Source organism: Penicillium pulvis, assembly GCF_028828015.1.
Source record: "Penicillium pulvis strain IBT 33274 chromosome Unknown scaffold_8_segment0_segment0, whole genome shotgun sequence".
Lineage (NCBI taxonomy): Eukaryota > Fungi > Ascomycota > Eurotiomycetes > Eurotiales > Aspergillaceae > Penicillium > Penicillium pulvis.
The window spans coordinates 4,728,952-4,754,245 of record NW_026643080.1 but is presented as its reverse complement, the minus strand read 5'-3'; the positions used below and the strand labels follow the sequence as shown (position 1 = coordinate 4,754,245).

Here is a 25,294-nt window from a genome sequence, read left to right as displayed (position 1 = left end):
CCCCGCTTTCATTAACGTCGTCATCGTGCACTACACACCCACTTTCTAGACCACAACACCTCCAACAACATATGAAGAAAGCCCTCAGAGGTTCTTTGACCAGCATAATCAGTGAACAGTCTGTCATTTGGAAACTAGAGTCCAACCGCGTTAACTTGAGGAGGATCAGGCCTCTCCAAGACCCGTAGGCTGGCCCGCTCGTGCGATGCAGTAAAAGCCCCACTCGAGACCCATCAGCCTTGAGAGTGGGTCTACATTGAACCATAAATCGTGCAAAGGTATACAGGGCAAGAAATGATAGCCACACACAAAGAAAGGGAGTAATACACACACGCATGTTCGCAGGGAGGTGTCAAGGTGTATAAGTTAATGTTGTAAGGCACAGTCGGATGTTAAAGAGGTTGAAAGCTAGGCGAAAAGGTTAGAATCATTGATGAAAAAGGGTAGAATTCGTCAAGGCTAACTCTTGCGTTTTAGAAGGATAGAGAAACCTCCTACGATAGGGACTATCTGAAAGAGGAAGTTGTACGTAACAAGACTAGTGTTATATCTCATTAATATAGCTTACATAGTCCTCTAACCCGGCTTATGCAGAGCCTGGCCACGCGAGAAAAGAATCATAGAAATCGTTGCTTTTAAGAACATGACATGTGCGGGCTGCTTTGCCGCGTACTGAAGAAAGACAGAAAACAATGTAGACCGTATATGGTGGTACATAGAGCAATCGGGGTATGGGTATCAAATTGACTCGTTGAGGTCAAATAAAAAAAAGCCCGATGCAGAATCGAAAGGGGGAAGGGGAGGGGGTAAGGTCTTCATTTCCATCTTTATTTCGAGGCGAAGCGCCTGTCAAAGTAGCGGAGCACGCCCATCACGCTTGCGGCCTCGACTTCCAAGGCGGCGCGGTCACCGTTGGCTTGTGCCGCAACGGCAGCAGCTTGGTCGCGGGGATTCGGGAGGGTATGGAGCTTAGGCAACCATGTGGAGATCTCATCGCTGGCTCGAGAGAAGTTGGGGTGGCGGGAGAGAGTGGTGAAGGCATCGGCACAGCTCAAGGTGAGCGCATTGGGCGTAGGGGGCTTGGGTGCGGCAGATTGCGGAGGCATGGAGGGGTTCTTACGCGTGGTCGGGGTGGCGGGGGCATTTCTTGACATGCAGCATCCTCCGTCGGTTCCCTTGCCGCCGCAGCAGCCTCCTCCCGCTGGAGTTCCGCTCGCTGACCGGGAGGCTGCCAGCGTCTTGCAAAAAAGGGTGCTTCGGGGATCGGCAAGACACTGGGCGCAAGTACCGGGCCCGTTCGCACATGGGTTGGTGGCTTGACTGATAGGTGGGAGAGTCACATCACCTTCGGAAGGGGGTGGAGTGAACTGTGAGATAGATTGGATGGGAGCGAGACGAGGGTTGTCGAAGGAGCTGCGGCGGCCGCGCTGCTCCTCCTGGGCAGCCATCTCGGCACAGATGCAGGGAGTGCCGTCCTGGCAGAAGCCACAGGGGTCAACTGGAGGCGAAGAAACGTTGTTACTGTGGTGAGAGCTCGACTGGGCAGGCACACCAGCAAAACGAGCAGTGAAATCAATTTCCATCTCCTCGGGGTCAGGCTTGATCTCGGGCTCTGAGAAGTCGCGCTCCGGGCTCCCGACGCCGTGAGGAGGATGTCTACCACGAGACTCGTGAGTGTCAATGGGCATTCCGAAGGCATCCTCAATGCACTGGCAGTGCGCGGAAGAACAGTCGGTGCAGCCCAAGGGGATGTTCTCCGGCTCCGGCTCGCGGTTGCGCTCCGAATTGGTAGAAACCACACCCTCCATGCGGGTGCTGCGGGTGGAAGGGCGAGTACGGGGCGGCAGGGGAACGGAGTCCGGTATGGGGGACTTGGCGTTCGAGCCGGACATCGACGCTCGGAATTCCTTGACAAGAGCTTCCTTTGCACTGCGTTCAATCGAAACTTCCTTTTCCAGGGTGTGGCATCGGTCGCGCCACCAGTTCATCTCCTCACGACACTGCTCGACCTCCCGCGAAAGGTTACTGATCTGCTCGGCGAAACTTGCAGATCGGCTGTCATGGTTATCTTCCATGTCTTTCATCAACTCCTCTAGCTCCTGGACTCGGGCGGCCCGACGCTCCCGGAATGCTCGCTGGGCAGCTCTATTCTGAGCCTTGCGTTTAGTGGGCGGCGTATCAGTGGCTGGCTTGCGACCAGGCTTCGGACGCGGTGGGATCACCCATTCTTTCGATGTGATGGAGCCGGGTGTGCCGGGACCAGGCGACGGGGCCACGGAGGGCCTAGCAGCTAATGCAGGTGCCATGGCCAGTGAAGGTGCCATGGCCGGTGCAGGCGTGAGAGACACGCCTGTCGTGGCCATTATGGTGGCTGTGATCAGTTCAAGTGCTGGATTGGGGTCAGCGGGAACATGGAGGGGAGCGCGGTCGGGTAGGTTCGGGCGTACGCACTAGCCGTCTGTCGGTCGGAAAACCGGATGTGCGCTCATGCGACCCGATAAGCGAGCTAGGACCACCCTTGATCAAAAATCAATGACCGAAGGGACAAGTGCAAATAAGCTTGTGAGTCCTGCAGGTGGGAAAGTTGGAGATAGCTAATAGGAAGCTAAAAAGAAGTTCGGAGGAAAAGTGGGAAAGGAAGGAGAAGAAAAGGGCGATGATCAGATTAGATTGTGCTCACATGATGCCGGTTTCGGATGGTCCAAGTCGGCTACAGCGGGGGGATCCATTATTACAGAGTTTTCTCAGTATTTCCTTGCATATTATTCGATTTTATCAGATCCGTGTGGAGGTAAGCTTGACCGAGTGGGCTGACTGTAATTATCTACATTTTTATGGTTCGGGGAGTTCATCGCCAACCGTGTTTTATGTCTACTGGAGAGATTCAAGCAATACTAAGCTATCCAGTGAACGGTCGGGTCTAAAATGACCATTTAGAATTGAACTTTTAGAGGAATCAGCAAAAGAAGAAAAGCGAAGCATAGCAGCACGGGAAATCAGATAACAAATTCAACCCATAAAAGAGGCAATGCAGTATCAAATCCTTGGGACGTGGATGGCCAAGTCCCCCACCACCTTCGGTGTAAACCCGACCATTACATAGCAGAAACGGCGATCCAACCAATAGCAAGTGTTATTGTGCGCGAAATCTCTTTTCCCGGGACAAAGCTAGGCTCTTTTGGTTCTTGTTCAGCGGTGAGCAGGCATGGATCGACGAGAACTCATGCCGCGTTCTTAACATTCTTTGGTCGAGCCCTAACTCCCGCAATTCGGTGATCTTATCTGATGGCGCTAACCACGCTCGCCTGCCCCCTTGGGCAATCCGAGCGCCCCTCGATCCACGTTTTTAAACCGTCGATGATGCGGCGACGCAATTGATTTTTTTCTTTCTTCGGAACACGGACCAAGTGAGCCTTGCCTGCTAAATTCCTTTGTATCATTGGTTGATCTTCCAAACGCATCTTTGGGTCCTGCTTGGCGGTTACACCCCCACAGCAAATTCTTATCAATCAGTGGCCATCTTGAGGTCTCCGTGCCGAGCAAAGGCCGAGAAACGGATTATGTCGCAAGCACGGCTCGGTTTGGGAAGTTCAAACCCTACTCCGTGCTTTTGTTGAATTCAGTGCCATTCTGGAAGGCTGGAGACCCTTACAATAGACCCCAGCGCCATTGAACCCACTATGGACATTGAATTCCGTCATCGCTCACCTCTAGCAGCCTGACTATGGATAAGTGGCAAATGGAAAAGAGGGGTTCATTGGCGATCCATTCCGGTGTGGCCCCTTCTGCTGAATTTTAGCACGTCAGAACCTATTCTGATCGGGTGGTATCGGCCAGGCCACGCAACCTCCCAGAGCAAATTTAACAGCTAGATCGAATGAATATTTGCTGATTGTAATGCGAATTAACGCAGTATGAGACTTTTTGGGTGGAATTCAGGGGGAGGCGTAGATTTGCCGGCGGAGCACCTGTGGTCGGGACCAAGATTTCCGAGAGCACCTGCACGGTTTAGTGTCGCCTGCCAAAGTCTGTCCTGTCCGTCAATGAGTCACGAGCATCATGAAGTATTCGATTTAGGTCAGTATTTCCTTGGCTGCGCCAGAGGCGCACTTTCCTTGTACTTTGTAGCCATTGCCGTCGAGACAGTGCGTTGATTGAGATGCATTTCGCCTGTCATAGGATTCTAGCGAAATTCCCAAAATCATAGCCGATCCTGCCCCTGGAGTACCTGAAGACTTTCCCACCGCTTGTCTTGGAATTTTGATCCCGCGATTGGCGCCACAATTTTCGTTCGTAGCGATGAATTTCGGGAACTTTCAAAAACAACCGTGTCTCACACTTTGATATCGTTGTATTTAACCGGTAATACTAGAGGAGGGGCTTACTTTCTGACTAGTTTGTGATTGTTTCATTGTAGAATTCAAGATCAGGAGCAGGGAAGATATGAATGTCGCAAGATGCTTGATGGGGCAGTGACTAGGCATCAGACGGCTTGGACCAATGTCTCCCCGAAGTCGGACTAGCTGATTATGCTTGAAGAATTCAACTCTATTTTGCATCTTGCGAGCTCAAATGTATCAATGTATTCCTTTTTTTAACTCGTTTTGATTAAGTTGATTTGAAGGATCAAGACTTCGGTAGAGCATCCTTATCATCGTTAACTGTAGCCATGAAGGCCTGGTTTTATTTAGCTTAGGAGCGTTACTGAATGTCTCCAGCTCCTTTTCTGTCATATATGCAAATCAGACATTGCAGGAGGCGCAAAGACTGAAAGCATACTCTGTTCCCAGCTCTAATAAGTCGAATCCTAAGATGGAGTCATCGTTTGAAGAAGCTGGAGGGGTACATACTGAGGGGGAGATCCGGAAGGCGTTCGTCATCCCTGATGTTGACGAGTCGGATTTCTCGATGCAGTGCCCATTCCTCCATGCTTTCCACTTCAGCAGACTTGCCATCGATGTGTACACTTATGTGAATGATAACAGGACAGCCGCTCTTCCCAGGCTCTCTATCCGTGCCAAGTGGACGCTCTGGCACATCGGCCCTTAGGAATTACGCGGACGTAAAGAGTATTGCATGCCACCCGGGCGTTCTCCACGGAGTTGACGACGACGCCGACGTTCCGTCTCACAACGCAAAATTGAAGGCAAACAAAACCCATCTGACCAGGGTCGAGAAATTTCTGATATACCAAGTATTTCACGGCAACGACTGGTACCAGAATCGTCATCGGCACGCTCAGCGCTTCCTTGATCAATTTGCCTGCCAGAACGTCGCCATCGAGAAAATCTTCCGGTAAAGCACAACCAATGCGTACTATAAAGGATGCTGATTTATTTGAATCTCTCACGCTCTAAGGTTGGATGTTTGTCTGTAGATGAGGAGTACACAGAGCACTGGTATACCGTATCACGTCATTCGTGGCCACGATATGCGCACCGTAGCGCACGTACTCGGACACAAAAACTGAATAACTTGAAGGTTGTTACCAGCAGTAATGGATCTTGAAAGTCCTGTGAATTTCAGGCAAGCTTAATATGCTGAGCTAGAAGGGGCCATGTTGATTTCCCAAAGCAGCCGGTTCCTGACGTTATCGGCCCAATCGAAGGCGGAACCTCGGCGATAAGCAAGGGGCCCCAGCCTCTTCCCCAATTCCCCTCACAAGACTCACAATCTCCAACTCCAACCTTCCACACTTCACCCCAGATTAAATAGACCTGAATATCAACCATGACCCGGAAACACACATTCGGCCTGGACAAGCCTTGGGCTTCCCATATCTCCGCCCAGCTGCCCGATTACTCCTATGGCCTGCCAGCTTCAGCTCCAGCTCCAGTGTCCAAACCAGCTGCGACCACAGCACCCATCAACCCCGATGACTACTCAAAGCCCTACCTCGAGTTCATGAGCTCCAACCCCACTATTTTCCACACCGTTGACACCTTCTCCAAGCAGCTCGAGCAGCATGGCTACAAGAAGCTCTCCGAACGTGCGGTGTGGACCTCGGAACTAAAGCGGGGCGGCAAGTTCTACGTTACACGGAACAGCAGCTCGCTGCTTGCTTTTAACATTGGCAAGGAATATGAGAGCGGTAATGGAATGGCAATTGTTGCCGGTCACGTGGATGCACTCACGGCCAAGCTGAAGCCTGTGTCGAAGCTCCCAAATAAGGCGGGCTACGAGCAGCTTGCCGTTGCCCCGTATGCCGGTGCACTGGGTCCCACCTGGTGGGATCGTGACCTCGGTATCGGTGGTCGGGTTTTGATCAAGAACCCAGAAACTGGAAAGATCGAGAATAAGCTGGTGAAGCTTGACTGGCCCATCGCCCGTATTCCCACCCTGGCTCCCCACTTCGGAACGCCTGCCAATGGCCCATTCAACCAAGAAACGCAGATGGTACCAATTATCGGTGTTGATAACTCGGATCTATTCGAGACCTCGTCCGCCCCGTCGATCAACATTAAGGCCGGAACCTTCGCTGCAACCCAGCCTGAGAAACTTGTGAAGGTTATCGCCAATGAGATTGGCGTGACAGATTACAGCTCGATTCTTGAGTGGGAGCTTGAGCTCTTTGATATTCAGCCCGCTCAATTTGGTGGGCTGGAGAAAGAAATGATCTTTGCCGGTCGTATCGATGATAAGCTTTGCTGCTATGCCGCCCAGGAGGGTCTCCTTGCTACTGATGACAACAAGTCACCCGGTATCGTGAAGATGGTTGGCATGTTTGATGATGAAGAAATTGGCAGTTTGCTGCGCCAGGGTGCCAAGTCAAACTTCATGGGCAGTGTGATGGAGAGAATCGCCGAGGCCTTTGCGGGGCAGACCTACGGTCCCAACGTCCTTTCCCAGACTGTTGCGAATAGTTTCCTGGTGTCGTCGGATGTCAGCCACGCTGTCAACCCCAACTTCCTCAACGTCTATTTGGAGAACCACTCCCCCCGTCTCAACGTCGGTGTGGCAGTCTCTACTGATAGCAATGGCCACATGACCACCGATAGCGTCAGCTCTGGTATGCTGAAGGAGATTGCATCTCGATGTGACTCAAAGCTGCAGCTTTTCCAGATCAGGAATGACTCTCGCAGCGGTGGTACCATTGGTCCTATGACCAGTGCCCAGATTGGTATGCGAGCCATCGACTGTGGTATTGTACAGCTCAGCATGCACAGTATTCGGGCCACGACCGGTAGACAAGATCCTGGACTAGGTGTGAAGCTTTTCAAGGGTGTTTTTGATCACTTCGAAGAAGTTGATAAGGAATTTGCCGACTTTTAAAGCATTCGCTTGAACATTACCGGCGTATATTAGATTTATACGAGCCTCATGGGCGGGTCTCTTGATTCATATTTTCGGTGAATTTTGGCTAGATCATGAATGACTGTTTCATACTTTCTTCACTCTCGTTGCTATATTTAGTTGTATATCCGTTTTCAAGCTCATAAACAATGAAAAATGTGACCAGAAAAGAAAAATTATAGAGAAAGAAAATCCTTTGCTGCCAGACAAGGGGAGCCCTGTCCTACCCGAAAAGAGCGTGCAGCCTTCGTAGGAATCATATAAACCCTAAATCAACCGGAACCAAATAAATGACACCCCGACTAACTCCCACAGAAGAAGTGTATCAATTCCGCGAATAGACAGACGTCTCAGAGACGGTATGCTGATGATGGCCAGTGTACTCTGAGTCCCTAAGTCCGGTAATTTCTGTAATATCAGGGACGCCCAAACCCTTAATCTTGTCTTCTTTAGACCAACGTCTTCCATATTTGGCAGCACCACTGGGAACAAGCTCGAGAATTCGTTCGGGATCTCCAGCACCGTACTCATGGTCTTCAGCTGGTGCCCCAAGCGTAGAACCATCATTCCATGTTGTAGTTCGCCGAGAATTCGACAAATGCTCACTCTTTTGTCGACGGCTTCCATTCAATGTAGACAAAAGACCAGGCGCAAGCTTAGAAATAAGCGGTTTCAGAGTGGGTAGACAAGCACAGATGATACCCGTATTGCATTCAATCGCGGACCACGACGCAGCACCCACATTATCCCATGTTGGATCTGTCGAGTCGGAGATCGTCTTCAAACTGACCAGACGGACAATACTGGTCACACAAACGAACCCACCCAATGCAAACAAGATCATCAACGCCAATTTCTGCTTCCGGGGTATCTCGATGGCGATGAGAGCCGGAATGGGGATAATCAAGATGACAAGGTCGGTGGTGATATGCATACTGGCATTCGAGAACCAGAGCCCAGGTTTACTTAGACAGAATCCGGGAATCGAGTCGTCCCAGAATTTGGCGACGGGGATGCAGTTCAAGAATGCGCTGATTACTGCCCATGTACCGTATATCGCAAGGATTGTGATCATTATCCAACAAACGAGTCGCATGCGTTGTGTAGGGAAGACGCGGAAGTATTGCATGAGGATGGATGCTTTTGCGCAGAGAACGGCGGCATTGTAGAAGGGGATTGTGAGCCAGAACGCCTAGGGAAGTCATTGTTAGATTGTCACCCATCCAGGACGTATTAGAAACCTACCTTCATCTGCCTCTCGAGGATCGCTGGTGGGATGTTTTTGAGATGCATTCCCATGCCACTGGTAGCCTCAACCATATCCAAGCCCATGAAAATATACGCGTTAACCTTTACGGGTTGAAAAGCTTTTAGTTTTCATTTTTTGTAAAATAAATTAAGGAGACACTTACTAGGGCGATAACAACCATCCAGTCATTCGACTCCATCCTCCTCATGATTTTGACCCGGGTATATAGACGCAGACCCACAAAGATGGTTGCTAGTGCTGTAAAGACAACACTGCAAGTCAGACCTTGTACACCGCGAGGTGAGAGGTATATGTCGCCACCGTCCCGCTTGAACAAATCCATCTTGACCGATTCCGTGGACTGGTAGTCAATTGATAGGATGGTGGGTCCAGTATAGTAAAAGTATCCCTATCTGAGCTACTTCCTCAGGCACAAATGAAAGGTTGGGGAGGTAAATCAAGATATAAAAGCAAGACAGTCTGAGTACTGTAGAAGATGGAAGATAAAAGGAAATAAAAGGAAAGACAGATCAGCTCAGTAGAATGAACTGATGATCAATAGCAATAAGCAAGACCACCAGCTATCAAGCAGACCGGGGATCAAACGAGCGATAAGAAATCAAATGCTTCCCCAGATTGACACAAGAGAGGAAGGACAAGGAGGGATATAACACTGCTACGTGCTAAGATCAATGCCCAGAAATTAGTAGGGCTCAGTCTAAAAAACAACTCAACCGGACTTCGATGGTAAACGGTTGGAGCGGGAATCCACTAGTCCGGTCACCCTGGGAGAGAGCGGGGCTCCCTGCGTGAAGGCTCCTCGCTCCCCGGATTGGCGGTACAAGACACTATTTCGGTCTAGGAGAGCATAAGGTGCAGTATGCGGCGCAAGGGGTTGAGTTCGACGAATCGGGGCCTTGACATGCGCAATAATTGCATCCCTATTGTTATTTACGGATTATCTGTATCTAGTGGAATCTTTAATTTTTTTTAGGATTGATAGTAGATGAAACAGGGCTCTATTTAAGGTTATGAATGTTTTACACCTTCCTTGGTATGAAAATCTAAGTTTTTCTGGGAGATTTGGAAGCAATTATCCCCTGGATTAATTTCTTAGTCATGGAGTTAGACTTTCCATGTGGACCCTAGATCATCGAGTCGATTGCGCATGGAGGGGCTTAACTAGATATGGCCTTAATACGGATCTTCGCATACGTACGCTGTAGTACTACATCCGAGCTCGAAGTCAACGTCATCAGTCGATGAGTTGAATTATAATCCGAAGGCTTCAATGCGGAAATTTACTATGGTGACACCCGCAGACTCAAGTCAACCCAAAATAATCTGACGGAGTAACACAGAAGAAGCACCGAAAGTGCTCACGCTCATCATTTGGAATAGAAGCGGTCCGATCCTTGTTTTTCCTCCTTCCCGTGGTTCTCACTTTCAAGATCGAACGATCTCCTGGGTTGGCCAGCAAACGTGTGGAATATCTGCGAACACGGATTCTATTGGCCACAAGGGATCAAAGAAACATTTTGTGCGATCTGATTGGTTATATCCGTGATTAGTTCGAGGCAATGTACATGATGCGTCTGCAGCGGGGCAGACAGCGGGCACTAGACTTGGGCGAAATTTATGATGCAGGAGGCATGCGATCTATCAACAGGACCTGCAGATCACCGTAGGGGTCAATGATCGACTCTTTTCAGCTTGCCTCGTCTCCCAGTATCTGGGCAAGATCAAAGCCGCTGGTTTATAGACCACGAGGTTGATTTGGAAGACATGTAAACCTTGAATTCCACGCTCTTGTTGGCTGCCATACACGCCAAGATTCATCGGGTATACGTCATGGCTTCGTTAAGCTCATCGCACGGATCACTAAGTGCAAGGGCTATATACTAATACCATTCGTTTCGAAGTCTAATGGTATTGCGTTTATCTTCGATATGGGTCAATTTAGTTGTCAAATAGATCTCAGAGATCATCATTCGGGCCCATGTAGCCGAGCCGCGGCTGTTGGGAATTTAGCAAGGGGAAAATGGTGCGTTACAAACTCACATTCAGAGTTCGAGGCGCAGTGGGTAAAGACTTTTTGTCATAATCAATTGTCATAATCAAGTTTCGTTCAACATACTGTAGTACCTAGTAGGTCTTCTTCCAACTTCAGCACGAGCGCAAAGCACGGTCTTGGTTCATTCACCCACGTCACACATACTGCAAAACATTCAATAACGCGAATTTGACCTGACACAAGAGCTACACGGTGGAGATTAAGAGGAAAAAAGGAAAGAAGATTCTTTGACTCAGCCAACTGTCAGCCAATTGTGGTGTGTCTATCTCCCGTTCAAAGAAGTCTCCGCTAGGGTTTGGCGCCACCCCACTGGGGTCAGATGATCTATCACACTCGCAATTTCTCAACTATCGAATCCTCGAACACCCCATCTTTTGGACAACCCGTAATATGTCTATATCACCTATCTTCCACGTTGCTGCAATAAGTTGTGTGACTTCTGTCTGTGCTTGTCGGCCCTGTCACATTGTGACTTGACCTCGTGGGACAGTGCTGGTTAAGCATGACCCAAGTTGACATCCTGACCATGGAAGGCAGCAGGCAATATTTCAGCTGATCAAATAAAACTGAAATACTGCCGTGGACACGGAAAGACCATCATAGTAGAAGGCAGTATGCTCTAAGATTCTCCTTAAATTTCCTATCCCGAGGCAAACGGATTCACTTGCCGTAGCATTGTTTGAAATAGCCGCTGTGACGGGTAAATACCTAGCCAAGTTTGGAATCCCATGCCCGGACGCATTGTTCCAAATGCACCGTTTTACTCCTTGGGAATCTCCATACTGCAGAGACCCTTCACCGTTCAGTCCGCAACGGTAAGACTTGGGCACATTTCATCCCTATTTCCAATAATTTGAATGTCGAAAATCCAACCTATATCTTTCCTGGGGCTGTGGAAAAGTATACCTGATTTAACATGGTCCATCAGCTGCAGTCTTTGAAGCCTTTTACATGTTTGACCGCTATTTGGACGATTCTGCCTTTGTGCCTGGTGGATTTGAGTCTAAGCACAATGCTCATGAGCAACTGCATGCATGACTGAAGTGAAGATGGCAACGACAATAGTGACATAAGATTTATTCTTGATGATGGGATCACGGATCACGGATCACCGCCCATTTCAAATTGATATTTCCAAGTGCAATCTGCAGGTTATCTCAGTGAGCACCACCCATCAAATGGATATTTCTGGATGCGACATAAAGAGTCATTTCCGTGAACACCGCCTTTTTCAGATGAATACTGATGATTGCAATATAGAGATGCATCTCAGAACGTCTTAGGGCACAAATACGGGAGCACCAGAGGATATCATATATCCAGGAACTCGTTCGAGAACGATCCTAGATCGAGTATCTGGATATATCCACTAGCGCCAAGCCAACGCTTGATACGTCCAAGGTCCATTTGGGAATCATCCAAGAGCCAGGTCGTAGTGGATATAAAAGAATACACTGAAGAGTGGTCCTGCAATCCAATTAGTCACATCCTATCCGCTTACAAACAAGGATATGTCTTACGATCAAGCCCTGTCAACCCCTTCGCAGGCTCATTCACGTCATTGAATACCAACCCCGCGCATCATTAAATTGTCACGCTCCGCAAATTTACGTCGCCTAGGCTAGCGCATGATGTCAATCGTGAGCCAATTGACGATCCAGATGGTTGATCTCTAAGACGAGAGAGCAGGCGCCCGGGAATGATTGAATAGTTGCCTTGAATCACATTGTAACAGACCTCACTCGGCTGACACGTGCTTTTTTGCAATGAGAAGGCGATATTATTCTGTCGGATCACGAAACATTAGTCAAATGTTACTGGATGATTTTGGGTCTCTTACCGCCTATTTTTTTCGCCCTTTCTTTTCCTTCGCTCGAAATTGCGCTCGAGGAAGATTGGTTTTCAGACTGTTTTTGGTGTTGCAATAAATTATTTTTCGTCGTTCTTATTTTCTGATGACTGCGGTTCCGAGCAGTGGCGTGATTTCATATCAGTCGATTGGATCACCTTGAATGTGACGAGACGAAGATATGAAACAAGAACACGATGGTGGGTAGAGCAACGGCCAGTCGAGGAGGCCCACTCGAGGAGGCCTAAGGCATTTGCAACTGTGTTCCATTTGTGCCGACCCCGTTGAGAGAATTTTCAAAAAGAGAGAAGAGGAGAAAGGGAAAAGAAGTTGGAGGTATTTATAGTCGTTGCTGCTTAGCAGTACCATGTGTCAAAACATGAAGGAGAATGTTGTCAACTGGAGGATGGGATTGGGATGCTTCGCAGGATGATCAATACCTTAGTGAATTCATTCCTGTACTTCAAATAAGGCAGCCGTGTGTTAGCGGGTCTAAAGTGTACTGTATCAACGCTATTAACCGAGTTGACCCTGCCATTTTTGTTCAATGACATAATTCAGTATTCAAGGTGAAATTGAAGGTAATGTGAGCATGAAAAGCATAAAGATCGATCATATCACGCGGTTTGGTCACCACAAATACCCCGTAGCAACACCAACCTTCGGGCCCACATCCAACTACAGGAGCCTATCTCAAGACTTGAATTGCTAAGACGGAGTATTTTCGTGTCTGATATATAGGAATAAGTCCTCGTGCTCAAATAAATAGTAGACAGTAGAGTTCGATATTGGTACGGTTCAATTCGGACATTGACTTATATTGTCTGAGACGCCCTTTAGATGATATTCCAACTATCAGCTTTGCCAACAAACCTCTCAGATGCTTTCAAGGGATTCAGCCATGGAAACTTTGCTAAAAGTTTTGAGACAATGGACTTCCGAATGGCCTGAGGTCTGGTTCTGAACTTCACCATTATACAATATATTCAGAAAGCTTACCATTGCTCAAATATATATTCTTTTCCGACCCGTGGACTTTGAGAATCCTTCACCCAAGTGTTGCTTCATCAGTCATTTGGTACCCAGACATATACCTTGACGGAAGTCTACCCTTGGAATGAATTTCGAAACCACTAAAGAAGTTGTGTTTTCTAGGCCCCTCCAACTCGTACCTTGGAAGCGATAAGATAGGCCGATAAGCGCGCACAGACCAACTGGCCGAGAAATTTCCTTTTCCACATCACGCCCACTACTTCCCCTCCACAACTAGATCGAGTTTCTATTTCTTTGATTCTGTGCGACCTGGGAATAGACGGAACAAAATGACGGACTCTGTGTCGTCGCCACCCAAGTCCATTCACACAATTGTGTTGGACGCCGGTCCCATCCTCAAAAATACCCCGCCGCTTTCTACCCTACTCGGCCAATGTGAAGAACTTATCACCACACCCTCTGTGGTTGCGGAAATTCGCGACCCCGATGCCCGCCTCCGTGTCGAGACCTTGTATCTTCCATTCTTGAAGCAGCGATCGCCCACCCCGAAGAGCTTCAACGTCATTAGTGAATTTGCCCGGAAGACTGGTGATCGCAGTGTTCTGAGTCGAACCGATATTGAGGTGCTGGCGCTTGCCTATGAAATTGAGTGTGAGCGCAATGGAGGTGACTGGAGATTGCGCAGTGTTCCTGGACAGAAGCGTGTCAACGGAAAGCCGCCCGTGAAGGAGGAAGAGAAGGTGGAGGATGCTGAGGCCAATGGCGTCGATGCCGTTACCGAGGTTGCCGAGGGCGCTCAGGACATTCCCGCCACGGAAACTGTGGAGGAACCCAAGGAAGAAGAGTCTGCTCCCTCGCAAGAGGATGCGCCCACAAGCGAGGATGTTGCTGAGCCCGCAGCTGAAGAGGATGCCCCAGAGGAGGACCAGGATGAGGAAGATGACGCTGCCGATTCGGATGGCGGAGAATGGATCACACCCTCCAACTACAAGAAGCGGCTGGCCCGCGACGACGCTGGTGCCGACTCTGCACCGGAGACGAAGACGATGCAGGTTGCTACTATGACCACTGATTTTGCGGTCAGTGAATAACCTCCCCAAAGTAAAATCAATATCGATACTAATCTACTATGCAGTGTCAAAACGTTCTTCTGCAGATGAACCTTAACCTGTTGTCAACAACAACCTTGCAAAGAGTCCAGCATCTTAAGACCTTCATCAAGCGCTGCCACGCTTGCTTCTCCACCACCAAGGAGATGAACAAGCAATTTTGCCCTCGTTGTGGTAAAGACACACTCACCCGTGTTTCTTGCACCACTACTGCCAACGGCCAGTTCACCATGCACTTGAAGAAGAACATGCAGTGGAACAACCGGGGTAACGTTTTCAGTGTTCCCAAGCCCACACACGGCAGTTCGAACGGAAAGTGGAAGGGAGGCGGTGGAAAGAACGGCTGGGGCAGAGAGCTCATTCTGACTGAGGACCAGAAGGAATATACTCGATCCACTGCCGAGGAGGAGCGCCGGCAGCGACGGGAGCGTGACCTCATGGACGAGGATTACCTCCCCGGCATCTTAACCGGCGAGCGGAACAAGATGGGCGGCCGTGTGAAGGTCGGCGCCGGTCGTAACATCAACTCTAAGAAGCGTTGAGCCTGAACGACTTTTGCATTACGATTGATTACATGGGCTGGAGTTTGGGTTATACGCACAAAAAGTCCTTCTTTTATCTCCTTTCAAAGGAGATGGCCCGCCTGTTGATGAGCAATGACCAAGTCTTTGTCTGATGGCTACAAAACCTTTGCACATAGATAGTACGGAATAGAATACCTTGAACGTTTATAAAAGACATGTCATTGGTAGTCGACATCAGGGACCAAAGTCCCCTGATTATTACACACCCCTAACACTCGGCAAATATCCGAAGCAATGCAAATAGCAGCCGTCCATCGACTGTACAAACTAACACCATGCGCCGAAACACAGGTCAAAGCACCTTGTGATCCCTCAAACCCAATTTTCCACCCTCGTTTCTTGTTTAAACAGCAGGAGCATCGTCTGAGCTGGATGTCAGCCTTCTGGCATTATATAGAGGTAAGAAAGTTCAAAACATACCGGTCTGCTGGGTGAGCAGGAGTCCGTAGCGCTTCTTCAGGGTAACACGGTGACTAGAAACGAAATGTCAGTTCGGGTCTTCTTTCTGTCTGGTGCCAGATTCACATACCGAGAGTACTTGTCATCGGGAGAGAAACGGGCGGGGTGACTTCTGTATGTAAGTAATTGCAAATATTGGTTGATTGGGGCTTTGGAAGCATACGCGGACTTGGAGACCTTGCCGTCAACGACCTGAGATAAACCGTTAGCACCAATATTCCCAGTGATAGTAAATCTTAAAGTAAAACTGACCTTCTTCAAGGTGTAGACACGCTTGCCATCGGGACCGAGAGTGTACTAGTTCATTGATTAGCGAGGTTGTTCCTGGCGAATTCCGAATTGATCGTAGGGTTCGTTCGATGGTCGCAAGAGGTTCGAACATACCATAAGATGCATTCTAAATGGTAAAAAGTCAGTAAATGTCCAAAAATCCAAGCACAGAAAAGTGCGCTCAAGGCTCAAATACTTACTTGGCGGTTTTGTCTTGTGAGTTGGCGATAAGAATTGCTGGAGTCGTGGTTGCTGGAGCCGGAGGAATTTTTTTTGACGCCGACGCACTCGGACCGCTCCGCTTAGTCATGCCATGCGCTTAAAAACCCGAAGCTCTCCAAATTTGACTTCTTCCCACTCTTGATCTCCAGAGGAATCTGCTTTGGATCCTCAACAGTGTTAATGATGCACTGATGCAATCGCTCAGCTATTAGCCTTAGTAGGCAGCTGTAATATCTTTCCAACACCAACCATTATCCTTCACTTGGCCCAATTCCGACACAATCGTTGGGCCGCAGAGATTGCAGGTGAGTTTGAACATAGCTCCATGAGCTACTTTTTTTTTTTTTTTCTGCAATGCCCCTCTTTTATGATGACCAAAATTCTAACTCAGGCATTGGCACTACTTTGATTTCAGCCTTTGCCGATGATGTTATTTTTGACTACAACGGTATCTGACAAGATTACCACTATGCAACTTTCACACTAGCATATTTACCTGAAGAGTTGGCTAACCCTCCCTCTTCACAGACATCTTTTCAGTCTTTATTTCTTCAGTAATTCTTCAACATGGCCGAAGCTTCGAGCTCAGCCCCAGCTAGCCCTGCCAAAGGGAAAGTCCGCACCCGGACTCGTTCCACTAGGCCCAACTACAGGGACATTCATCGCTTCCCTCTCCCCGTCACTATCCACCCTGTTCCTCCTGTAATTCCTCATAATCCTCTTTCTCTCATTAGTGTTGCCCTCTCGTATCTATCTTTCTTGATCTCTCCTCCTCGTCAAGAAGCCTACACTGCATACTTTGACTTGGCCACTTCTTCCGTACATGTTACCGATGAGCGAACAATCAAGGCCTTGTGGCAGATGGGATTCTTTGGCAAGGGTAATCTGAGTCGAAGTGAGCCCAGCTGGCTGGAGCGTGAGAAGAAAAGAAGAGGTCTACTGGGTGGGAACACTAGTGAGGAGGCCACACGGAAACGCAGAACAGAGCGCCGTGAATTGAAGCTCGAGCGTGCGAGGGTGGAAAGACTGATGGTTGAGGAAAGACTCAAAGCTGAAGCCGCAGCCAGAGAGTCCGGCGCCTCGTCTCCAGTGCCCGCTGATGGCTCACCTGCTACCTCCGTTTCGATAGAAAAGTTCTCAGTCAAGAAAGCCATGGAAGCCAAATACCAAAGGAACCGGCAACAAGCCATGCAGAACGGCAATGCTGCGCCAACTACTGATGTGACCAACTCACCCAATGGAAAATCCGTGCGGTTCTCGCCGGTGGTTCAGGAGAAGGAAGCGGCCCCCCCGGTCGATGATGATGCTGATCTCGACATGGAGTTCGCAAACGAAGAGCATCTCCAGATTTCGAATGAAGAGACATTCTTCCTGGTGTACTGCCTCGGTGCGTTGCGGGTCGTCGATCGCGAGACCAATGCCGTTATCCCGACCTCTACCCTTTTCTCCCTCTTGTGCCATCACTCCCACTATCCGCCGCGCCTCCCTTCCGCCGATTTGCAGCCCGACGACCCCTTCCTGGTTTCATATGCCGTGTACCACCACTTCCGATCCCTCGGATGGGTTGTTCGCTCTGGTGTGAAGTTCGGTACGGACTATCTGCTCTACAACCGGGGACCCGTCTTCTCTCATGCTGAATTCGCCGTCATTATCGTCCCCTCATATGAGCATTCGTACTGGACGGAGACTCAAGAACGTAGGGATCATGTGGCGCAGAAACAAGACCGAAGTTGGTGGTGGTTGCATTGTGTGAACCGGGTCCAGGCCCAAGTGAAAAAGAGCTTGGTGATTGTTTATGTTCAGATTCCACCACCCGCAGCTTCTTTTGACGATATCGGAGCTGTTCTTGGTCGCTACCGAGTACGAGAGTTTCTGCTCCGACGGTGGATTCCCAATCGGAGCCGTGATTAGGAATAGTCGGCTTTAATATCTTGTGTATAATATGAGGGCTTCAGATACCCAATAAACTTGATATCCATGTACAAAAAAGTACATATTTACACTATGACATTCCATGAAATAGTCCCTTGGAGGTATCTATAGAAAAGCTCTTTGGCCGCGGCTTCTTGTAATAAAATATAGACGCTAGACCTATTTAGGTAATATTACTGAATCCTCGGGTCACGTGGGTCACGCGTTTCGCGTCCGCCTCAATTCTCGATCGAGTCAGCGTTCACTACGTAATGATTATACAGATCTGTTAATTATGCCATATCATGATCCATAAAACATGGTAAGCGCTGTTTGATTAATTGTAGCTATGGAGGAAGGGATGGAGACCCAGGACAGTATCGATATTGCCCATCTGCAACGCGTCGCGTTGGGACTTGTATGTGTAATAACCTGCAGCGTTCCAGATTCTCATTGGGCTAATTTCGACGTCTTCAGGAGCACGAACAATTTCAGCCAAATATTTCCGGACAAGCGAAAATTGGCAGCCCCTCGCAAACACAGTCGATCCATTTAAATAAAATCACAAATCGCTCCTATAGTGACCGCTCCCCGACGGCTTCCCGACAATTATCTTCAACTCCATCGAACCCTACCAGCTCCTCCCAGAAGCGAAATCCTCCTCCTTCGTCCCACCGACACTATGAAACAGACCTCATGAAGCCCCCCAGTCAGCCGAATAAGTCCACGCCGGTCTCTGAGCCAGCACCCGCAGCTATGGACCCCGCGGACGTCACCCCGAGCGACACCCAAGTTGTCTCGCAATCGATCTACGATAGCATCATTCAACGAAATGGGGAGTCTATGTATGGAGGAGTGTCCGACAACGGTGCTGATGGCGCCACTCTTATGACGTTGCACGAGGGCGACAGTGGTCATATCGATCTTCTCGCTGAATTCGATACTGCACGCCACGAAGCCGACCTTTCCCCAATTCCAGATGAAGAAAGCAACTATGACCTGTCCGAATCTTCTCCGATGGCTTACCAGCCCGAGTTCTTTCCAGAGTCCCAGCGCTTCTTAGCCATGACCCCTGGGACTACGATTAAAAAACCCCACACACCAGGCACGTCGATGGAGACGCCTACCCTATCGAGGAATCCTCTTGCCGGAGATATAGAATCGAGCGGGGGGCTCATGGGCTTAAGTCAGCTCTTTAAGGCAACCCAGGCGCCATCATCTCCCCTGGTTCACGGCCAACAACCAGAACTTGTGTCTGACCGTCCGTCGCCGAATATACCCATTCAGCGTCCCCGGATCGCCAACAATGTTTCCTCGCCGCTGGTTCATTTTGCGAGAGAGTCATCTGAGCCGAATTTAAACTACATATCTATGAAAGAATCGCAATCAAGGCGGGATAAATCTCTAGGAGAGCGATTGACACGGTCTGCGGATGATATGCATTCGGACGATCCGCTTGACCAGGAGTTCAACAAGGAATCCAGCTTCGTCGAAAATGCACGGCGGAAGAGGCTATTCGATGAAGAGACCGCTGCCCAATTTGCAGCTTTGAATGCCCCTGCCGGGTCTGAAGATCGTGCTACTCCCCCGGAGTATCTAGATATGCATGTCGATGAAACCGGCGCTGCTGGAAGTGAAGAAGAAACGGAACAGGAGGATGACATGGGCCCTCAAGTTCCTCAGTCACAAGAGCTTCCTCACTCTTCGGAAGAGGATAAGGAAAATTATCCCAGTATGGTAAATGAAACTGATAGTGCACACGATCGTCTCTCACAAGTCCTTGGAATCGAAAATGAGCCATTATCTCGGGCCGATGCAAGGCAAGAGCATGATGTTGGAAGTACGCAGCTTGGCTCAATCGAAATCCATGATAGGGATCTGTCTTCTGGTCGATCTTCCCAGATCATGGTAAAAGACTCTCAACAATCACCGCAACCAACGCCGAGGCCTAACAACCATGAGGTCCAAGCCGAGCAGCGGTCAGTTACGCTGCAGCTCGATCCAAACACCAATAACATTAATAACGCCAATATTTCACCTATCCGACGACGTCTTCAGTCTACGCCCCCTCCTCCACGACCGGAAGATCGGCGCCATGCGGATGCCAACTCTCAACCGCAGGACCGACAGGTCGAGATGGTCCAAAATACGTCCTCAAACGAGAATGCACGCCTCTACTCTAGCAATCCCCATGCATTGCCAAGAACCGGGCCGTTCTCTAACAGTTCACAAGGTGGTCCCGGGAACAAATCTTCGTCAATGCCCTCGCGTGTTACTGAAACACCTGTGCACCTTCGCCCAGACCTTGGCGATATGGCTAGATTGACAAGTATCCCAGAAACAAGTCCTAGCCGCACCCAATCTAATGAATGGGAAGCAGAGTCAAATGGCGATGGAGTAAATAATGAAGATGATGACCTCCCCCCTATGCTCCCTGCAGGAAGTGTTCATCGAGTCGGTCAGGTGCGGCACTCGCAATCCCGAGCCCTCTCTTCGCCAATCAAGACCCTCATTTCTCAAGCACAATCCCAAATTCTGTCCAGTCCTAGTGGAAGACAACGCCGTGCTTTGACCGAGATTGCCTCAGACTGTTCTCCGCAGGTTGATTTCAAGATCGGGGATATTGGCCTGGATTTCTTTACTGCCGACGATGATCAGTACAACTCCTTGGTTATTGATGGATCTCCGACTCGCCCTAGAAAGAGAAGAAGAGGCAACCTCGGTCAAAGCTTTGGCCAGAGCTTCAACACATCCGACACTGCAGTTCCTGCAACACCTCGTGCACAGCCCCCTAAGACTACCGCGCCCATTCACGAGAGTCCCGCTCAACAGATCTCTTCCGCAGCAGTCCATGAACCTGCGCCTGCCCGCAGGCAGTCCAGACCTGCTGCTCGGGATGAAAATGTTTGGGAAATAGGAGACTCTCCTCAACAACCGATCATGCGACGAAGATCAAGGCACAGTAGAGTGGCTGCTTCTCAAGGTGTGGCAAAGCGGCCTGCACAAGCACAAAAGCCAGAGGTTCAAGAGCCTATCCAACCCGTTATCGCTCAAAAGCCTGCATCAGTCGCATCTTCTGAACTGACTGAGCTTACCGATGTTGATGTCGACTCCGACCGGCCTCTATCAGACAGCCACACCGCCAACAGCCCTCCTACCACTCCCCGGCCTGCCCGGACATCTTTTGACAATACTATTATTGCTCCTCATCAAGTGATTGCTGTCTGGATGGGCCAGAAACGAGCATACTACCCCGCAACCTGCTTTGGAACACCTCTTGGTGTCCCACAAACAAAGTACACCGTGAAATTTGAAGACAGTCTCCCCGTCGAAGTGTTAAAAGGCTTAGTCAAGAGATTTGAACTCCGCATCGGCGATGCTGTCAAAGTCGATATGCATGGTGTTCCAAAGGTCACACACGTTGTTCGCGGCTTAGAGGGTAAACTCACTAAGGAGGAGCTCTTTCAGGATGCTGATAATGGGTTTTGCCCCCAAACCGATATCTACGGCCATACCACGGTTATCCTTGGACCCAAACAACGCAAAAGTCTTCCCAATGGTGGCCTCAATAACAGTGAGAATGTGATCAAGGTACCTATCGGTCGAATCTACCTTGATATGACTCTGTGGAACCAGTTTAAGGATCGAGACTTTACCTATCATCAACCAGAGCCCGCACCCCAAGCAACTGTCTCTCATTCACCCGAGAAATCATCCCTACCAGCATCCCCCAACACTCGCTTCTCTCGTTCTATCCAATCTGCCAGCGGAATCTTTGCGAATATGGCCTTTGCAGTGTCTTTTACGGAAGATGACGGATCTAAAGATCGTGTTTCACAACTTATAACGGATAACGGTGGCTCAATATTGCTTGATGGTTTTACAGAGTTGTTTGAAACCTCGTCAATCATTCCCTTTGAGACTCCAACGAAAAGTGACAAGACTCAGTCTGGCAGCCTAGGCTTGCGCCTTACATCTCTGGCTGAAAATGTGGGCTTTGCATGCCTCATCGCCGACACACATTCTCGTCGTGAAAAGTACATGCAAGCTCTGGCACTGGGTCTACCTTGCCTTTCGGGCCGCTGGGTTGAAGATTGTGTTGCTAAGGGCCGCGTTCTCGACTGGGATGTTTACCTCTTGCCAGCCGGTGACTCCACTTATCTAAATGGTGCCACAAAATCCCGAATGATGGTACCGACACCACCTTGCGACACCCGGTTATCCGATACGATTGCGGCAAGACCTAAATTACTCGGCGGGAAGTCTGTGCTTATTGTGACTGGCCGAGGCAAAGCGGAGAAAAAGCGCCGAGCTTATATCTTCCTCACCTTTGCGCTTGGTGCTTCCCGCGTGGAGCGCGTACCCGATCTCGAAACCGCCCGCGCATTGATGCAATCCCAGTCCGAGGCCTCGCTGCCTTGTAGCTGGGACTTGGTTTACGTTGATGACGCAGATCAATCTTCTGCGAAGTCCATGTTGACTCCGAGACCGAAGACACAGAGAATCTCTCTGGTCCACGGGAAGAAGCGCAAGCATTCGGCTGTATTCACCTTGACGAATCCCGTTGATGATCCATCGCCCACTGCCCGAGTTGTTGGAAATGAGTTTGTTTGTCAGAGCTTAATCTTGGGCAGGTTATTTGAGGAGTAAAACATTTCTTTGTAGCTTGTGATTTAAACTATGTTGATACCAATTTCATTATAACATTTTTGTTTATATTGTTTTCGCTTGTAGTTTAACTAGTTGAAGAAGTGGCGTGTGTTACCTCCTCGACGGTGATAGTCTCATGAACACTAACGTGATACTGTGTTCGACCCCCCGTAGTACCCGGATACAAATGCTCTTCACTGCTATTTGAGTGAGGAAATCCAGGCTCCCTAGGTGACGAGACACTCGTAACCACCTTGGTATCGTCGATATCCGGACGCCAGTATCGGGGATCATTGGAAAGTTTCGCCCCACTCCCATCGCCCTTCAAACTGGCCAACGGATATCTAACAGAGCCACTTCTTTCATAACGTTGTTTTTGGCCATATAGACTTCCGTCCAAGAACCAGCGGAATAACGGGCGTAGAGTGACAAGACTTCCAGCGATAATGCCGAAGCTCGTTTCGAGAATGGACCAAATAGCAATTTGGTAAGTTGAGTCTAGATTACCAAATTAGCATGTTTTGTAGCCATGGAATTGAATGGATATGACATACAGAGAAAGTCTTGATCGGTATAGTAGTGAAGAAATGGAAGTCGGATGACCACTGCAACACTCGCACTGGAAATCGTTAGCATTCGTATCAGCAGTGTTGCGTGGATTCACATACATGGCACCTAGACTCAAAATTCCCCCAACCGCAAACTTGGTTCGGCGATTCATTTGAAGATTCCAGACAAGAAAGATCGGCAAAATGCCCAGTGAAAAGTCGACCACGATCGTGAGCGCGCTATATAGGTATGCGATATTCAACAGGATAGTAGAGGACAGACAAGACCCCTTTGCTAAAGGATTCGCTTGATGCCAGAAATAAGAAATAGGACGACAGTCGAGAAGAAGGATGAAAAAGAAATAGAGCGCATTGGCGATTGCTAGGCCGATTAAGCAGTAGAGGATTATCATGTGTTGTTTCCGCACGGTTAAGCGGAGGAGTGCGACGGCGATGGAGATTTTGGTTACAGCCGAAGCCCAGATGTAGAGCATTTGGCTGAGCCACCACCACTATTTCAATCATTAGATTTAGACCTAATTTTTTGGTGAATTTTGGAGTGTACCTACACGAAGGGCAGCTTCGTAAAGGGCGATGTTCTCCCCGAAGTCTACCATCTGGTGGCCGACGCCATCCATGGCGCCGTTGATACAGCCGACGGTTAGAGCTATGAAAATGGCCTGAAACAAAAAAGAAAAGGATGTCAGCGTTTCTATTTGGCGACAGGTTAAGAGGACATAAGTCATACCAGTGCTCCGACCATAAGTGTATCATCCCATCCAAATGCACGAACAAGATACCAACGAACAAAACATCTAAGAGAAACCGCGATGACAGCCAGACACATCATCACAATGGAAAGCGTAAACATGGAGAGACTACGCCCGACCAAGGGCATTGGTGAGTTCATGGCTGCGGTCTCAATTTCGTCAGTTCCGCATCAGCGAACTATCTCAAGCCCTTAACGAAGGACCGGCACGTTGCCATGAGGTCAATAAAACTCCAAGTCCACACTTCCGGAATACCCATTAATATAAATGGAGCCTCGCCAGGAGCCAGACTCCATCTCGCCAAAATTCTCCCACGCGATCAGGCCTAAGTGCCGAGACTAATGTATGCAATCTATGAAAGTTCGGTACTAGCCATGAACCCCGTGTCTCGAATCTCCGATGTGGGGAACAAAGCGCTTCTAGTCGAATCGAACCGAGATCTATTGTCGCCAGATCGATTGATTAAGGCCCATTACCGAGCGCGATCCATTCCATCCTGACGGGAAATTTAGATCCAGGCCACACACCGCTTCGCGCTAGATTGAAAACAGTACAGGACACGCGGAGTTCATCGCTAAGAGAGGTGGAACAAACAGGAGGCGTACTTCGACAATTCTGGCTATTGTCGGCGCAAATTTATTGAGGCGTGGGGCGCGCGACCAATCAATCAAGAACGGGGTGAATCTTCCCCCTTAGTCGCAAGCCACAGTTCGGCGCTATGGTCATCGGCTCCTGGTGCACGAGCACGATTGCGTCTCCACCTCGTCCGGGCTGATGCAACAATGGATTTGTCCGGGATGAAGGTAACAGGCATGATTGTATAGCCGGGTGTTTCAAGGCTCTGTTTACTCCCAGGAACCTGACATTCTTGACGGGCCGTTGCTCGGTTCCTTTGTTCGGGCTCCACATTGTCTTATCGTCTCGAGAGCAATTTGGCCGGAGGAGCTAACCAATTTGGGCTCTAGAATCTACGGGAAATCTTGGAATTTGCAGCTGATGCCTGAAACCGGGTGTTCCGAGCCTAGAAATAAACTCTATGGCGGTTTCTGAACGTGTAAAGGAAAAAATGAGGCAGATCGAAAAGATAAGCATGTATCAAAAACCAGTCAAGTGGTGGTTCTCCATCCTAATAGATCTCAATTTTGCATCTGTCCTGAATCATTTCCGAATATTTGTTCCTCTTGGATGACTCTGACTCGTGTACTATCCCCTCTGTTTACTATTTACCAGTACGTCAAATCCCGTACTATAAGATGAAGAACCGAACCATTGGTCAACCAGAGTTTCAGATCTACTCTGAAGCCATAATTCAT

General features: G+C 49.1%; 9 protein-coding genes across 9 annotated transcripts; 5 read left to right on the top strand and 4 right to left on the bottom strand.

The window, feature by feature from the left end:
* Positions 1-827: 827 nt before the first annotated feature.
* Positions 828-2,363, bottom strand: hapX (bZIP transcription factor HapX; the record flags this gene model as incomplete). The annotated part of the gene is made up of 1 exon (XM_057070746.1): positions 828-2,363. The coding sequence occupies one exon, from the start codon at positions 2,361-2,363 to the stop codon at positions 828-830; it is 1,536 nt and encodes a 511-aa protein (XP_056917357.1).
* Positions 2,364-4,812: 2,449 nt separating this feature from the next.
* N7503_011199 (uncharacterized protein) lies at positions 4,813-5,299 on the top strand (the record flags this gene model as incomplete). Its single annotated transcript, XM_057070745.1, has 2 exons — positions 4,813-4,961; positions 5,050-5,299. The coding sequence occupies 2 exons, from the start codon at positions 4,813-4,815 to the stop codon at positions 5,297-5,299; spliced, it is 399 nt and encodes a 132-aa protein (XP_056917356.1).
* A 431-nt stretch (positions 5,300-5,730) lies between these two features.
* N7503_011198 (M18 family aminopeptidase) lies at positions 5,731-7,272 on the top strand (the record flags this gene model as incomplete). The annotated part of the gene is made up of 1 exon (XM_057070744.1): positions 5,731-7,272. One exon carries the CDS (start codon positions 5,731-5,733, stop codon positions 7,270-7,272), a length of 1,542 nt encoding a protein of 513 aa, XP_056917355.1.
* Positions 7,273-7,618: 346 nt separating this feature from the next.
* N7503_011197 (uncharacterized protein) lies at positions 7,619-8,885 on the bottom strand (the record flags this gene model as incomplete). Its single annotated transcript, XM_057070743.1, has 3 exons — positions 7,619-8,485; positions 8,539-8,643; positions 8,706-8,885. 3 exons carry the CDS (start codon positions 8,883-8,885, stop codon positions 7,619-7,621), a joined length of 1,152 nt encoding a protein of 383 aa, XP_056917354.1.
* A 4,902-nt stretch (positions 8,886-13,787) lies between these two features.
* N7503_011196 (rRNA-binding endoribonuclease) lies at positions 13,788-15,109 on the top strand (the record flags this gene model as incomplete). Its single annotated transcript, XM_057070742.1, has 2 exons — positions 13,788-14,537; positions 14,594-15,109. The coding sequence occupies 2 exons, from the start codon at positions 13,788-13,790 to the stop codon at positions 15,107-15,109; spliced, it is 1,266 nt and encodes a 421-aa protein (XP_056917353.1).
* Positions 15,110-15,494: 385 nt separating this feature from the next.
* Positions 15,495-16,190, bottom strand: N7503_011195 (H/ACA ribonucleoprotein complex subunit NOP10; the record flags this gene model as incomplete). Its single annotated transcript, XM_057070741.1, has 7 exons — positions 15,495-15,514; positions 15,572-15,624; positions 15,681-15,719; positions 15,774-15,802; positions 15,863-15,907; positions 15,995-16,007; positions 16,081-16,190. The coding sequence occupies 7 exons, from the start codon at positions 16,188-16,190 to the stop codon at positions 15,495-15,497; spliced, it is 309 nt and encodes a 102-aa protein (XP_056917352.1).
* Positions 16,191-16,669: 479 nt separating this feature from the next.
* On the top strand, positions 16,670-18,013 carry sen2 (tRNA splicing endonuclease subunit SEN2; the record flags this gene model as incomplete). The annotated part of the gene is made up of 1 exon (XM_057070740.1): positions 16,670-18,013. The coding sequence occupies one exon, from the start codon at positions 16,670-16,672 to the stop codon at positions 18,011-18,013; it is 1,344 nt and encodes a 447-aa protein (XP_056917351.1).
* A 349-nt stretch (positions 18,014-18,362) lies between these two features.
* On the top strand, positions 18,363-22,663 carry N7503_011193 (chromatin-binding protein RAD9; the record flags this gene model as incomplete). The annotated part of the gene is made up of 2 exons (XM_057070739.1): positions 18,363-18,431; positions 18,491-22,663. 2 exons carry the CDS (start codon positions 18,363-18,365, stop codon positions 22,661-22,663), a joined length of 4,242 nt encoding a protein of 1,413 aa, XP_056917350.1.
* Positions 22,664-22,748: 85 nt separating this feature from the next.
* On the bottom strand, positions 22,749-24,121 carry N7503_011192 (P-type ATPase; the record flags this gene model as incomplete). The annotated part of the gene is made up of 5 exons (XM_057070738.1): positions 22,749-23,161; positions 23,218-23,282; positions 23,332-23,723; positions 23,781-23,891; positions 23,960-24,121. The coding sequence occupies 5 exons, from the start codon at positions 24,119-24,121 to the stop codon at positions 22,749-22,751; spliced, it is 1,143 nt and encodes a 380-aa protein (XP_056917349.1).
* Between the last annotated feature and the right edge of the window lie 1,173 nt (positions 24,122-25,294).